Genomic DNA, 14,314 nt, shown 5'->3' on the forward strand with positions numbered 1-14,314 from the left:
CTTTTTTTAATTTATTTTATTTTTGGCTGAGTTGGGTCTTTGTTGTTGCGCACAGGCTTTCTCTAGTTGCAGCAAGCGGGGGCTACTCTTTGTTGCCGTGCGCAGGCTTCTCATTGTGGTGGCTTCTCTTGTTGTGGAGCACGGACTCTAGGCACGTGGGCTTCAGTAGTTGTGGCACGCAGGCTCAGTAGTTGTGGCTTGCGGGCTCTAGAGCGCAGGCTCAGTAGTTGTGGCGCACGGGCTTAGTTGCTCTGCAGCATGTGGGATCTTCCCGGACCAGGGCTCGAACCCGTGTCCCCTGCATTGGCAGGCGGATTCTTAACCACTGCTCCACCAGGGAAACCCTGAAATGAATTTTTTTTAACCAGAAAGTAATGAGGTCCTTGGTACTTCGTAACTTTCCTACTGCCTCATTCATAATTTCTCAGTAGGAAACACATATCTAAGTGAATAATTGAGCTTTTTTTGGGTAAGGCAAAATATTTTCTCTGATAGTCTCATTTTGCTACTACTGACACCAGATTTAGAGGCTGAAAACATAGTTAATTTTTTTGCAAGTATTGTGTTTTTTTTTAAACCTGTTGAGTGTGCATTGAAATTATAAAATAATATTTTTACATGTAAAATAGATTGAATCTACAGAGAATGAATGTTTTAGAAGTAGACTTTGCTCTGTGCATATGGGTAATAGTGTGAGTGGTGTGGCTCATGTTTTTTATATCTGACTTGAGTGTGTATAAATAATTATAAGGTACTTTGTCTTGGATTACTACAGTATTAGCTCCAAAGGATTCACTGCCTTCTTTCTATATTTAACATGCAATGCGTTTTTTTCTTGTAGATATACATTTTATGGTGCTTGGGGGAGATTTTGAGGATGTGGGTTTAGTGTCCTATAAAGACAGTTTTACAGTTCATTATGTGTTATATAAGGCTTATGCATGAATCTTTTCTGTGCACAATTAAAATTCCACAAAAGAGACTTTTTCCTTTCAGTTTGCTAAGACTCAGCAATGTTGGCCTTAAGAAACCAGCCTAATAAATTTTCCCCATTTTTTCCTAAGGTATTTTTTTTAAATTTTAAAGACATGATTTCTTGAGGTATTATTAACAATGTGTTTCTAGCCAGCTTAATGTGAAACAATTTTGGTCTTCGATGGAATAAATCTATCTTTGTTAATGGAAGTGAGACCCTAATGTAATCAGAGTTTATAGAAAAACATCCCTTACCATGTCTATTTTATCTAAATTGGCAGTAAAACATCTTGGCATGTTCTACACGTGGAGGCTTTGCCCTCATATTTAGCTGCCGCCCTTAAGCCTCTTTTTTTGTCCCATTTTATTTTCTAGGTGCGCCACCGAGCTTCTGGCCAGGTGATGGCTCTTAAGATGAACACGTTGAGCAGTAACCGTGCAAACATGCTGAAAGAAGTGCAGCTCATGAATAGACTCTCCCATCCCAACATCCTTAGGTAATGGCTTTCCTTCCTTCTGGGGATCAGTGAGAAAGCCGAAACATTATTGGAGACTTGTTAGAATAGTATTAAAAGCTGAAAAGAGGGATTCAAGATTTCATGCTAAATCTGTCTTGCTGGGATTTAGCTGTGCTCTAGGTCTTTTTCTACCTACTGAGACTTAATTTTCTGGTAATTAACTGCATTTAATAGGGCAACTTGGGACTTCCCTGGTGGTCCAGTGGCTAAGACTTGACACCCCTAATGCAGGGGACCCGGGTTTGATCCCTGGTCAGGGAACTAGATCCCACATGCCACAACTAAGAGTTCGCATGCCACAGCTTAAAGTCCTGCATGCCACAACTAAAAGATCCCGCATGCCGCAACTAAAAGATCCCGCGTGCCGCAACTAAGACCCAGCGCAGCCAGATAAACAAACAAACAAATAAATAAATAAATAAAATATTTTTAAAAAATAAGGCAACTTCCTTATGTCTCTCAAATTGCTTTACTCTTAGTAGCAGCTTATTAGAACAGTTGTTACCTATTGCTGAATTAGTAATTTATCCAAGAGAGATGATTTTAGTGGTTATTTAATTTTCTTAAATTGGTTTAGGAGGAATCATAATTAAATCAGTGAAAATAAAAATAAAATTATGCCCCCAGGCTATCTACTTTTTTGTTTTTAATTAATTAATTTATTTATATTTTATTTTTGGCTGCGTAGGGTCTTCGTTGCTGCATGCAGGCTTTCTCTAGTTGTGAGCAGGCGCTACTCTTCGTTGCGGTGCGTGGGCTTCTCATTGCGGTGGCTTCTCTTGTTGTGGAGCACGGGCTCTAGGCGCTTGGGCTCAGTAGTTGTGGCTCACAGGCTCCAGAGCACAGGCTCAGCAGTTGTGGCACACAGGCTTAGTTGCTCCGTGGCATGTGGGATCTTCCCGGACCAGGGCTCGAACCCATGTCCCCTGCATTGGCAGGCAGATTCTTAACCACTGCACCACCAGGGAAGTCCCAGGCTATCTCCTCTTAACTGTTAACACTCACTTGAGGAGACATAGTTTACCTTTTTAAAGGAGAATTATTCGTATGTATAATAAGGTTATATAATCATTACTTTCTAGTAATCAGTACAGTCAGCTCTCCATATCGGCAGGTTCTGCATCCACAGATTCAACCAATCACAGCCTGAAAATATTTGGGAAAAAAATTCCAGAAAGTTCCAAAAAGCAATACTTGAATTTGCTGTGCCTAGCAACTGTTTACATAGCATTTACATTGTATTTATAACTATTTATATAACATTTACATTGTATTAGGTATTATAAGTAATCTAGAGATGATTTAAAGTATATGGGAGTATATGCATGTGTGTAGTTATATGTGAATACTATGCCTTTTTATATAAGGAACTTGGGCATCTGTGGATTTTGGTATCCTCACAGGGTAGGGGGTGGGGTGGTCCTAGAACCAATGTCCTGCAGATACCAAGGGGTTACTGTGTATGAATCTTTCTCACTCTATCTTGACTTTTAAAAAAAAATAAATTTATTTATTTATTTTGGCTGCATTGGGTTCTCTTTGCCGTGCGCGGGCTTTCTCTGGTTGCGGTGAGTAGGGGCTACTCTTCGTTGCGGTGCGTGGGCTTCTCATTGCGGTGGCTTCTCTTGTTGCGGAGCACGGGCTCTAGGCGTGCAGGCTCAGTAGTTGTGGCGCAAGGGCTTAGTTGCTCCGCGGCATGTGGGATCTTCCCAGACCCTGGCTCCAACCTGTGTCCCCTGCATTGGCAGGAGGATTCTTAACCATTGCACCACCAGGGAAGTCCCTATCTTGACTTTTTAGTGAGGTGAGTGTATTTCTAAATGAAACCAAATAAGAAAATTTAAGTCAATATATATTAAAGTAGGGCATCTGTGTAAGAGAGTTGGAAAAGTTAAAAGTGCAATTTACTTAGGGTTGTTTAAGGCTAATATTTATATTGGACTAAAGAGAAATCATATAACTTAAGTATGACTTACATGTGTGGTCAGTGGTAGAAAATTATGGAATTAGATTATACTGCTTACTTGAAACTTTATACCTTTGTATAGAATTATTGGCTTCCTAGTCCACTACCAAAAACGTTCAGCCAGTAATTTTATTTATTTATTTATTTTAAAAATAAATTTATTTATTTTATTAATTTTGGCTGTGTTGGGTCCTCATTGCTGTGCGCGGGCTTTCTATAGTTGTGGTGAGCTGGGGCTACTCTTTGTTGTGGTGCGCAGGCTTCTCATTGCGGTGGCTTCTCTTGTTGCGGAGCATGGGCTCTAGGCACGTGGGCTTCAGTAGTTGTGGTGCGCGGGCTCAGTAGTTGTGGTTCGCGGGCTCTAGAGCGCAGGCTCAGTAGTTGTGGTGCATGGGCTTAGTTGCTCCGTGGCATGTAGGATCTTCCTGGAGCAGGGATCGAACCCGTGTCGCCTGCATTGGCAGGCAGATTCTTAACCACTGTGCCACCGGGGAAGTCCCAGTAATTTTATTATGACTTTTTTCCCTACCCACAAATCAGATTAACAATTTTTTGAGCATCTAGTATATGCCTGGTGATGTCAGACATCAAAAAGGTGTACGTGAAATGGAATGTCTGCTAGTAAGGAATTTGCACTCTAATTGGAGATCTAGGACTTACATACATGAAAAGAGAACTAATAAAATCAGCCAGGACACTACCGCTTGGGTAAACTCTTAAGTGATATAGAAGTTCAAAGGAGTTGGAGATCATATTAGCTTGGCAGAGTCAGCAAAGCTTTCTTGGAGGAGGTTGACTCAACCTGGAACTTGAATTTTTTTTTGAAGATTTATTATTTTATTTTATTTTTGGCTGCATCGGATCTTAGTTGCAGCACGTGGGATCTTCCTTGCAGCTCACGGGCTTCTCTCTAGTTGTGGCACACAGGCTCCAGGACGCGTGGGCTCTGTAGTTGTGGTGCGTGGGTTCCAGAGCACGTGGATTCTGTAGTTTGCGGCACGCAGGCTCTCTAGTTGAGGCACGCGAGCACAGTAGTTGTGGTGCACGGGCTTAGTTGCCCCGTGGCATGTGGTATCTTAGTTCCCTGACCAGGGATCGAACCCGCGTCCCCTGCATTGTAAGGCGGATTCTTTTTGGTTGTTTGTTTTAAAGACTAGGATTTAGTCTCAGTTTAAGGAGAACACTTATTTTATTTTTTTGGCTGCATTGGGTCTTCGTTGCTGCGCGCGGGCTTTCTCTAGTTGTGGCGAGCGGGGGCTACTCTTCGTTGCGGTGTGCCGGCTTCTCATTGCAGTGGCTTATCTTGTTGCAGAGCACGGGTTCTAGGCACACAGGCTTCAGTAGTTGTGGCACGCGGGCTCAGTAGTTGTGGCTCGCAGGCTCTAGAGCGCAGGGTCAGTAGTTGTGGTGCATGGGCTTAGTTGCTCCGCGGCATGTGGTATCTTCCCAGACCAGGGCTCGAACCTGTGTCCCCTGCATTGGCAGGCAGATTCTTAACCACTGCATGACCGGGGAAGTCCCAAGGCGGATTCTTTACCACTGGACCACCAGGGAAGTCCCTGGAACTTGAATTTTAATAGGATTTTAGAAGATAGGGAAGGAACTCAGAAAGGAGCAAAATAATAATAATAAATAAAGCACAGAGGTAAAAGCGCAAAGCTTTTTGAGGAGTCAGTGGATTAAAAACCCATTTGGCTATGGAGGGTGCGGAAGAGGAGAAAAATAATGTTCCTGCTGTGCCAGAAACCCTTAAGTAAAAGTAAAGGAATTTTGCAGAGCTGAAGACCAAGTACCTGGGAAAGAAGTTTGCCCAAAAGATGCTTCAAAAGGCAAGGATGAAGCTTATCTATGAAGAAGCTAAGCGCTATCACAAAGAGTATAGGCAGATGTACAGAACTGAGATTCTAATGGCTAGGATGGTAAGAAAAGCTGGCAACTTCTTTGCACCTGTGGAACCCAAATTGGCATCTGTCATCAGGATCAGAGGTATCAGTGGTGTGAGCCCAAAGGTCTGAAAGACGTTACAGCTCCTTACCTTTGCCAAGTCTTCAGTGGCACCTTTGTTAAGATCAACAAGGCTCTATTTAACATGCTGAGGACTGTGGAACCATATATTTAGTGGGGGTAACCGAACCTGAACTCAATAAATGAATTCAGGGGTGGTTATGGCAAAATCAACAAGAAGCAAATTGCCCTGACAGATAATACATTGATTGCCTGATCTCTTGGTAAATATGGCATTATCTACATGGAGGATCTGATTTATGAGACCTGTACTGTTGGAAAACGCTTCAAAGAAGCAAACAACTTCCTGTGACCCTTCAAATTATCTTCTCCGTGAGGTGGAATGAAGAAAAAGACCATCCATTTTGTAGAAGGTGGAGTTGCTGGCAACAGGGAAGACCAGATCAACAGCTTGTTAGAAGGATGAACTAAGATACCTATTACGACTATTTTTGTGATCTGGTCAGTTAATTAACAGCGACTGCTTTCAGATTGAAAAAAAAATTTTTTTTTGACTAATAATAACAATGAGAAAACCACCATTTCTTGAAGTCTTTGTCGTATGCTGCATGCTTTACCTATTAAAAGATTTAATCTTCACAACTATTCTCCATTGAAGAAACTGAGGCCAAGAGATTATGTGTTGGCTGAGGTCTGTGACTCTGAGGTCTGGGCTCTTTCTACCATGCTTCTAGAAGAACTCTTTCTGTCATGCCTCTCCTAGAGGATTTGATGGGATAGTACTGGTAGATAAACGTGGAAAGGTAGAATTGGGCCAAACTATTCAGAAATGTTTTGCATAAAGCCAAGAATATTTTATTTTATGCTTTGTGTATTGGATTCTGAGCAGGGACTAGATGACAGAGGGTAACTGGTGGCAAATGTGGAATGGTTTAGTGTTGGGGAGACTGGTGGCCAAGAGATCAGTTAGGGGGCATCTACAGTGTTTGAGAGTGAGATGGTTGAGTCCTGATTTGATGTTCTGCTTAGGAACTGTTTTAAAAAATAAATTTATTTATTTATTTTTGGCTGCGTTGGGTCTTCGTTTCTGCGCACAGGCTTTCTCTAGTTGTGGCGAGCAGGGGCTACTCTTTGTTGCGGTGCGCAGGCTTCTCATTGTGGTGGCTTCTCTTGTTGTGGAGCACGGGCTCTAGGCATGTGGGCTTCAGTAGTTGTGGCATGTGGGCTCAGTAGTTGTGGCTCACGGGTTCTAGAGCGTAGGCTCAGTAGTTGTGGTGCATGGGCTTAGTTGCTCTGTGGCATGTGGGATCTTCCTGAACCAGGGTTCGAACCCGTGTCCCCTGCATTGGCAGGCGGATTCTTAAATACTGCACCACCAGGGAAGTCCCTGCTTAGGAATTCTTAAGCTGATTATATTTTCATCTTGTTTAAAAAGTAGTATTTTTATTGTTTTAGTATTATTGCAGAAGGGATACATCATCACTATGGAACATTTAGAAAATAGAATTAGCAGAAACCGGAAAATAAAAATTTTCCTTAATCTCAGCATCTAGGGATCAAACTAGTGTTAACATTTGGTGTATTTCCTGCCAATCTTTTTTATTCACCACTTCTTTTTTTTTATTCTCTTCACTATGAACTTGACTGGTGATTGCATGGGAAGATTGACTTTAAACAAATTTTATTCCATGACAGCAAAATTTAAAAATATAGTTGTTATAGGGACTTCCCTTGTGATCCAGTGGTTAAGACTTCGCCTTCCAATGCAGGGGGTGCAGGTTCAATCCCTGGTCGTGGAGGTAAGATCCCACGTGCCTCATGGCCAAAAAACCAAAATATGAAACAGAAGCAATATTTAACAAATTCAATAAAGACTTTAAAAATGGTCCACGTCAAAAAAATCTAAAAAAAAAAAATATATATATATATAATTGTTATATAAGAAGTAGAATAGTATAGTATAATGATTAAAAACGGAGGCTCTAGATTCTAGATCAAGCTGCCTGGATTCAAATTGTGGGTCTTGGGAAAGTTACTTAACCTCTGAGATCCTTAGTTTTCCCATCTATAATGAGGTAAATTACAGTAAATCCCTCATAGAGTTGTTATTGAGGATTAATTTAGTCCATATAAAGCACCTGGCTTGTGTTAAGTGCCCAGTAAATGTTAGCTATTATTATTAGTTTCTTTTCCTCTGGCTAGTTTTTTAAATGTCTCATTGCATCCCATCTGTCTTTTATCATTCATTCACTCACCAAGCATTTGTTGAGGGTCTGCTGCTGTTTTTTGTTTTTTTTTAAAATTTATTCATTTATTTATTTTGGCTGCCCTGGATCTTAGTTGCGGCACTCAGGATCTTCATTGCGGCATGCGGGGTCTGTTTTTTATTTTTTTTGCAGCATGCATGAGGGATCTAGTTCCCTGATCAGGGATCGAACCCGGGCCCCCTGCATTGGGAGCGCAGAGTCTTACCCGTGGACCACCAGGGAGGTCCCTGCAGCTGTTTTTAATACATTCAAGGGTTTTCTGCTAGAGTAATGCTGTTGAATAGAATAGAACTTTCTGAAATGATGGAAATGTTCTTTATCTGTGCTGTCCAATAGCCACATGTGGCTAATAAGCATTGAAATGTGGCTAGTACAAACACCGAACTAAATTTAAATTACCCCATGAAGCTTAGTGGCTACTATATTGGACATCCTGGCCTACAGTCCATGTACATCTTTGCTCTTGTTTCACTAAATATATATGTGTTTCAGCCTGGAAACGTGGTGGTGTGATGAATACCATTCCTATTCTGATGTCACCTTGATCTACTTTCTTAGCCTATCTCTTTTGCTCAGGAATGACACATCTTTCCCTTTTATACAAAAAATCATATTCTTTGCTGTCAGCTAAGTTTTCTAATATGTAAAAGGTAGTGTTAATTCTATCTTGATCTTCACAGTAAACCAACAAATGAGATAATGTACGTAAAGCCTATGGATCTGTTATAATCCACAGTAAGCATGAAAATTATTATGATTATTGTTAACCATGGTGGATTTGCACTCTGATGGTGACTTTTTTTGTTCTGCATAAGCCATCTGTCTCAAATATAGTGCAATTAAAAGCATGGACATGGATTACCTTTTTAAAGAAGTTCTAGTTGTTTATATCTTTCATGTTTTTGTGTCTTTACTTTCATTGTATATTTTGAATACAGCAAAAGGAAATTATCCTACCAGGGGCCTAGAGCAAGCAGAGTCCTCTTGGCTTTTGTTACCCAGAGGAGTACTATAGCAGTAGAAGCATTTTTTATACTTCCCTAGGATGCCTTAAATATCAACTACGCATAACTATGTTCCAGTCTCAAAATTATTAGAATTTTTATTCCCTAAATGCTTTTCCAGTTGTCTTAGAAATTTATTGTTAATACTTTATATTTTTTATAATTCAAATTTTTTGTTACTGTTTGTTAGTATGGCTCTTAGTCTATTTTCAAGCTGTTAGTATAGGTTAGTTAGTTTTTATAGGTGCAAAAGCTGAGGCAGAAGTATGAACCAAAGTTTTCCCTCATACTGAGATTATAAGATTTAAATTGGGATGAATCCATCTCTTGGAACCCTAGGATTTTCACAGATATGCCTCCTCAGGGGCTTCACCCCAGGAGGGAGGTTGCTGAGCAGATGAGGCTTTCGGTTTCCATTTTTGCTTCATCCAGCCAGAGTAGCTTCACTTTGTATCTGTTTTATATTGAACTTCCATATAAGAATTTTGAAGAAAAGATCTCCACTTAAAAACAAAGAAAACGTTGAAAATTGCTGCATTAGTGATTTTGAAGGCCTACTTGGGAAAAAAGGGTATCTGCATGACCAGCCAGATGGTGGGCATCTAATCCTCTGGGCATGGCTTGGTCCTCTGCTGGCACAGCTATTTTGTGCCCAGCAGGAGTGAGTGAGCTGAATTTTTGCAGTTTTATTTCTCTCTTTTTCTTGACCCCAACCTCCCTACTTCCTCTTTTCCTTTTATCTTTCTCCCTCCTAAGATTTCTAGTTGGAAGGAAAGGAGTGGGCCTGATGAGTCATAGAGGCAAGTAGGTGTGTATATTTTGTTTGTGTGTATGTATTTTTTTTAATACATGGATACAGTTAAGATTGGTTGTTTTATCATCAGTTGCTCTAATTTATCAGTTAAAAAAAAAGAACAATGAAGTGCTTTGTTGAGTGCAGGGACTGATAGTTTGGGCCTCTTGTGAATAAGGTTGTTTATGCCAGGAAGTCTTATGCTCAAGATCTGTAACCCAATACCATGCCTTGCTCACTTCCACTCCCCAATGGCCTTTTTGAGGACCTGTACCAAGATTTGTTCTCATACCTCTTTGTTATTCTTCATGCCATGAGAAATTTAATATTTCTTTTAGACTCCTTGTTCACATTCTCATGCTTACTTTTCTTTAGGCCACATTCTGAATTTATTTTCCTATCTACCAATTTTTTTCACAATTGTTTGAGCTCCCCTTCAGAATCCATTTGCAACAATATGATTGCCATTTTGTTAAAATGAAGAATATGCTTTCAAATAACCAAATATTTGTTTGGAACTACTCAGTCCAGCCCTGTGCTAGGTAATATCATGGTGAATAGAAGAGAAGTAGAGGGCTGTCTCCCAAACAGTCTCCTGAGAAAGCAAACTGTACATCTAAGAAACAGATTAATATCTGCTAATGCTATGAGGATACGCCAGGGTATTTTCCCAATCTCAGCTATTAAGAGAGCACTCTTTCCAGTTACCCATTATGAAAATCCCAAAGTCATCTTTGGTTATTCCTTTTATTCCTTGCTTCTAATCAGAAGCTAAGCTCTTGATTCTAAATCTTCAAAGACTTTTGCATCTGTTCCTTCCTTTATGCATCTGTAGTTCAGTCCTCTTCACTTTTGCCTGGAGTGAGTTATTTTTCCTATCTTTTTGCCCACCTTTTCACTCTTCCTGATACATAGCTCTAATTGTATAGCTTATTTCTTAAAAACCTTTTGTGGCTCCCATTTATTTCAGAATTGAGTCAAAAATTCTTTAGGCTGACAGCTAATGTCTGATCTGTTTTTTCAGCCTTATCTTCAACTATTCCTCTTATGCACTTAACACCACTCCATGATTTCCTAATTGTGTTCTCTTGGACAAGTTATTTGACCTCTGGGCTTTGGTGTCTCCTTTTGTTAAAAGAGGGGAATGGACCAGGTTAGAAATCACAATGAGTTAATGTTGAATAATTTTTATTTTTTATTTTATTTTATTTTTAAAATATTTATTTATTTATTTGGCTGCCCTGGGTCTTAGTTATGGCACGTGGGATCTTTGTTGCTGCATGTGGACTCTTAGTTGCAGCATGCAGTCTCAGTTGCAGCATGCATGTGGGATCTAGTTCTCTGACCAGGGATTGAACCCGGGCCCCCTGCATTGGAAGCACAGCGTCTTAACCACTGGACCACCAGAGAAGTCCTTGAATAATTTTTAAATGATCAGGCTTGAAAAATATATTATCTCAGAGTATGTGTGTGTGTGTGTGTGTGTGTGTGTGTGTCTGTGTCTGTGTCTGTGTGTGTGCTGTTCAGAATAAATGGGAAGCATTTAAAAATGATGGATTGGGGGCTTCCCTGGTGGCGCAGTGGTTGAGAATCTGCCTGCTAATGCAGGGGACACGGGTTCGAGCCCTGGTCTGGGAAGATCCCACATGCCGCGGAGCAACTGGGCCCGTGAGCCACAACTACTGAGCCTGCGCGTCTGGAGCCTGTGCTCCGCAACAAGAGAGGCCGCGATAGTGAGAGGCCCGCGCACCGCGATGAAGAGTGGCCTCCGCTCGCCGCAACTAGAGAAAGCCTTCGCACAGAAACGAAGACCCAACACAGCCAAAAATAAATTAAAAAAAAAAAAAAAATGATGGATTGGGACTTCCCTGGTGGTCCAGTGGTTAAGACTCTGTGCTTCCAATGCAGGGGGCCCAGCTTCAATCCCTGGTCAGAGAACTAGATCCCACATGCCGCAACTAAAGATTCCACGTGTTGCAACTAAAAGACCACGTGTGTTGCAACGAAGATCCCATATGCCTTAACTAAGACCCGGCTCAGCCAAATAAATAAATTTTTTAAAAGTATTTTAAATAAATAAATAAATAAAAACGATGGATTAAAGTGCATCTTTTTGATTTTATCATTGTAATCCTAGTGAGTAACTAGGTGAAAGAGTGTCGATATAGCCCTCAAAGCAAATTTTATAATACTAGCATATTGGTAAGGGGGGGGGTCTTAATATTGTTTTCGCTTCTCTGTACTAAGGTAGAAAGTCTAATGACTTAGGAATTGAGTCTAATTTCATATAACCAGAAAGTTTCTGTAAAATAAAATGTGGAATAAGCTTCAGTACTGTTTATGTCATCATCTGTGGAGAGTGAAGTAGTACAACCCCAGAAAGAAGGTGATTTTTAAAAAATTTATTGAGATATAATTGACATATAATGGAAGATAATTTTTAATATGAACAGTGGCTACCATTTACTGAGTACGTATTATGGACCCCTGTTGATCGTTTTCCTACCCCGCCCACATTTTTTACTTTCTAGACCTCTCCCATCTCAGCAAATGGAATTGCCATTGATCTATTACTTAGGCCAAAAACCTAGGTGTCATCCTTAATATCTTTCCTTTACACCCTACTTCAAACCTTCAAGTAGTTTAGCATTATCTTTAAAATATGCCCTGTCTGCCTACTACTTACTACCTCCACAAGCCAGCATCCTAGTTCAGTTCCCCTCTTGCCCCATGGTAGCCAGATTGAACTTTAAAAAGGTAAATCAGATCATACCATCCCCCACTGCTGAATTTCCTTCTGTGACTTTTTGTCACCCTTGAAATGAAATCTGAACTCTGGGCTTTGATGTACAAGGCCTTAATTTGTCCTGCCTGCTTCTCTGACCTTATTTCTGATCACTCTTCCTGTAGCTTACACCATCCTAACCACCACCCTTACTGACCTTTTTGTTTCTCAAATACACCAACCTCTTTCCTACTTCAGAGTCTTTGTACTTTCTTTTCCCATTTCCTGTAGTAATGTCTTTATCCCAGAATCATTTGGCATGCTTCTTCTGAGATATCCCCTCCTCATAGAGACTTTTGTTGACTAGCCTGTCTAAAATAGCCATCCAATATCACTATTTATCCCCTCATTCTGCTTTGTCTTTATAGTTCTTATCATCTTTGAAAATATCTTATTTATTCATTTGTTTACTTATTGTTTATAGCCTCCAGGGTAGGGTGAGCTCCCTGAGGGTAGAACTTTATAATGTTCACCACTGTATTGGGTTAGCTAAAAAGTTCGTTTGGGTTTTTCCGTAACATCTTATGGAAAACCTGAATGAACTTTTTAGCCAACCCAATATTTCCAGTGCCTATAAAATACTATCTATAGAAGCAGGTACTACATAGAAGCAAGCCAGTTTGCATCACAGAAACCTACAAAACTTACAGTTCACCTCTGGATCTGAAGGTGGATGTCAGGCTTGGGCTGAAAATAGGAGGACTATTGAAAGTCTTTTCAGGGATAACTGGGCCTAAAAGTCACCATCCCCATTCTTTGCAACTAATCAGTTAAGTCTCACCCACCCCGACAAGAAATGAATTTTTATTTTGGGGAAAAAATTGAACCAGAATGTTAGAATGCTTACCTACCTTCATACTAGGTAAGCATCTAAAATGACAGCAGATGGGGAAGGAATGTTATACTGAGAAGAGGGAGATGAAGGGATTGTCTGCATACTGAATGGTGAGGCTCTTGAGACTTCTAGTCCTCTTCTATCACATGGCTCTTAAGCAGGTAGGAATCATCTGCCTCCCACCCACACCCCCACCACCTGCCAGGAAATTGGTGGATTTGGAGAAATTGAAGAGCCCCAAGTAAAAAAAGAAAACTTTAAAATGTAACTACCAAAAAACCTTCTAATTACTATCTTCTAAATATATATCCTTCCAGGAGAGGTTAGAGAAGGAGCTGCATCTATGAAACAAGAATGGTATACTATAAAATAGTAATAATTAGAGAACCACAAAGATTCTCAAAGATTCTTGGAAATTTTAAAATATAATTATTTATTTATATATGGTTCTATATGATTATTTACTTATGGTTTTATTTAAACCATTTGACTAGAAGGCCAAGGAGATAAAGTTGAGGAAATCATCCATTAATGGAGAAAAGCCAAAGATGGAAAATGAGAGAGAAAAGAGAAGAAAATTAAAGGATCAATATAGGAAGTCTGTTTTTGACTAATACAAGAACATTTTCTACAACTGAAGAGCATGAACTTCCAAAGTGAAAGGTCCTACCAAGTGCCCAGCACAATGAATGAAAAAAAAGACCCACCCTAGAGCATATGATTATGAAATTTTATAATATGGGCAATAAAAATAAGATTCTAAGCACTTCCATGGGTGGGGGTGGGGGGGAACGAGATGCCATATAAAAGACTGAAAATTAAAATGGTATCAGACTTCTCAACACCAGCTCTGGAAGCTCTACCGACGGAACAATGCTTTCTGAGAGAAAATTATTTCCTACTTAGAATTCTATATCCAGTCAAACTACCAGTCAGGCATGAGAGTAAAGACATTTTCAGACATGCAACATTTTGAAAACTTTGCCTCTCATGAGCCTTTTCTTTTGAAGCTTCTGGAGGATGTGTCCCATCAAAAACAAGGGGGTAAACAAAACAACTAAGTAAAAATAAAAAGGAAGGTGTAAGATCTGGAAAGAAGGGTGATAGCAAGACCCAGGGTGATGCTGGACAACAGTCTAGAGAATAAGCAGTCCAAACTGGAGCGGGGGGATCAAGAACTCCAGGAGAAATATTGAGGAGTGGGGT

General features: G+C 40.2%; 1 protein-coding gene and 1 pseudogene across 3 annotated transcripts in view; both read left to right on the forward strand.

The window, feature by feature from the left end:
- TESK2 (testis associated actin remodelling kinase 2) overlaps nt 1-14,314 on the forward strand; it is a 131,116-nt gene that overhangs the window by 60,297 nt on the left and 56,505 nt on the right. For all 3 annotated transcript variants that reach the window (XM_061184301.1, XM_061184303.1, XM_061184302.1), the window contains one exon: nt 1,351-1,472. In XM_061184301.1, coding sequence (XP_061040284.1) covers nt 1,351-1,472 — 122 coding nt within the window. The remainder of the gene's footprint in view (nt 1-1,350; nt 1,473-14,314) is intronic.
- LOC133089053 (large ribosomal subunit protein uL30-like) lies at nt 5,157-5,890 on the forward strand (annotated as a pseudogene).

Source organism: Eubalaena glacialis, chromosome 3 (assembly GCF_028564815.1).
Source record: "Eubalaena glacialis isolate mEubGla1 chromosome 3, mEubGla1.1.hap2.+ XY, whole genome shotgun sequence".
Lineage (NCBI taxonomy): Eukaryota > Metazoa > Chordata > Mammalia > Artiodactyla > Balaenidae > Eubalaena > Eubalaena glacialis.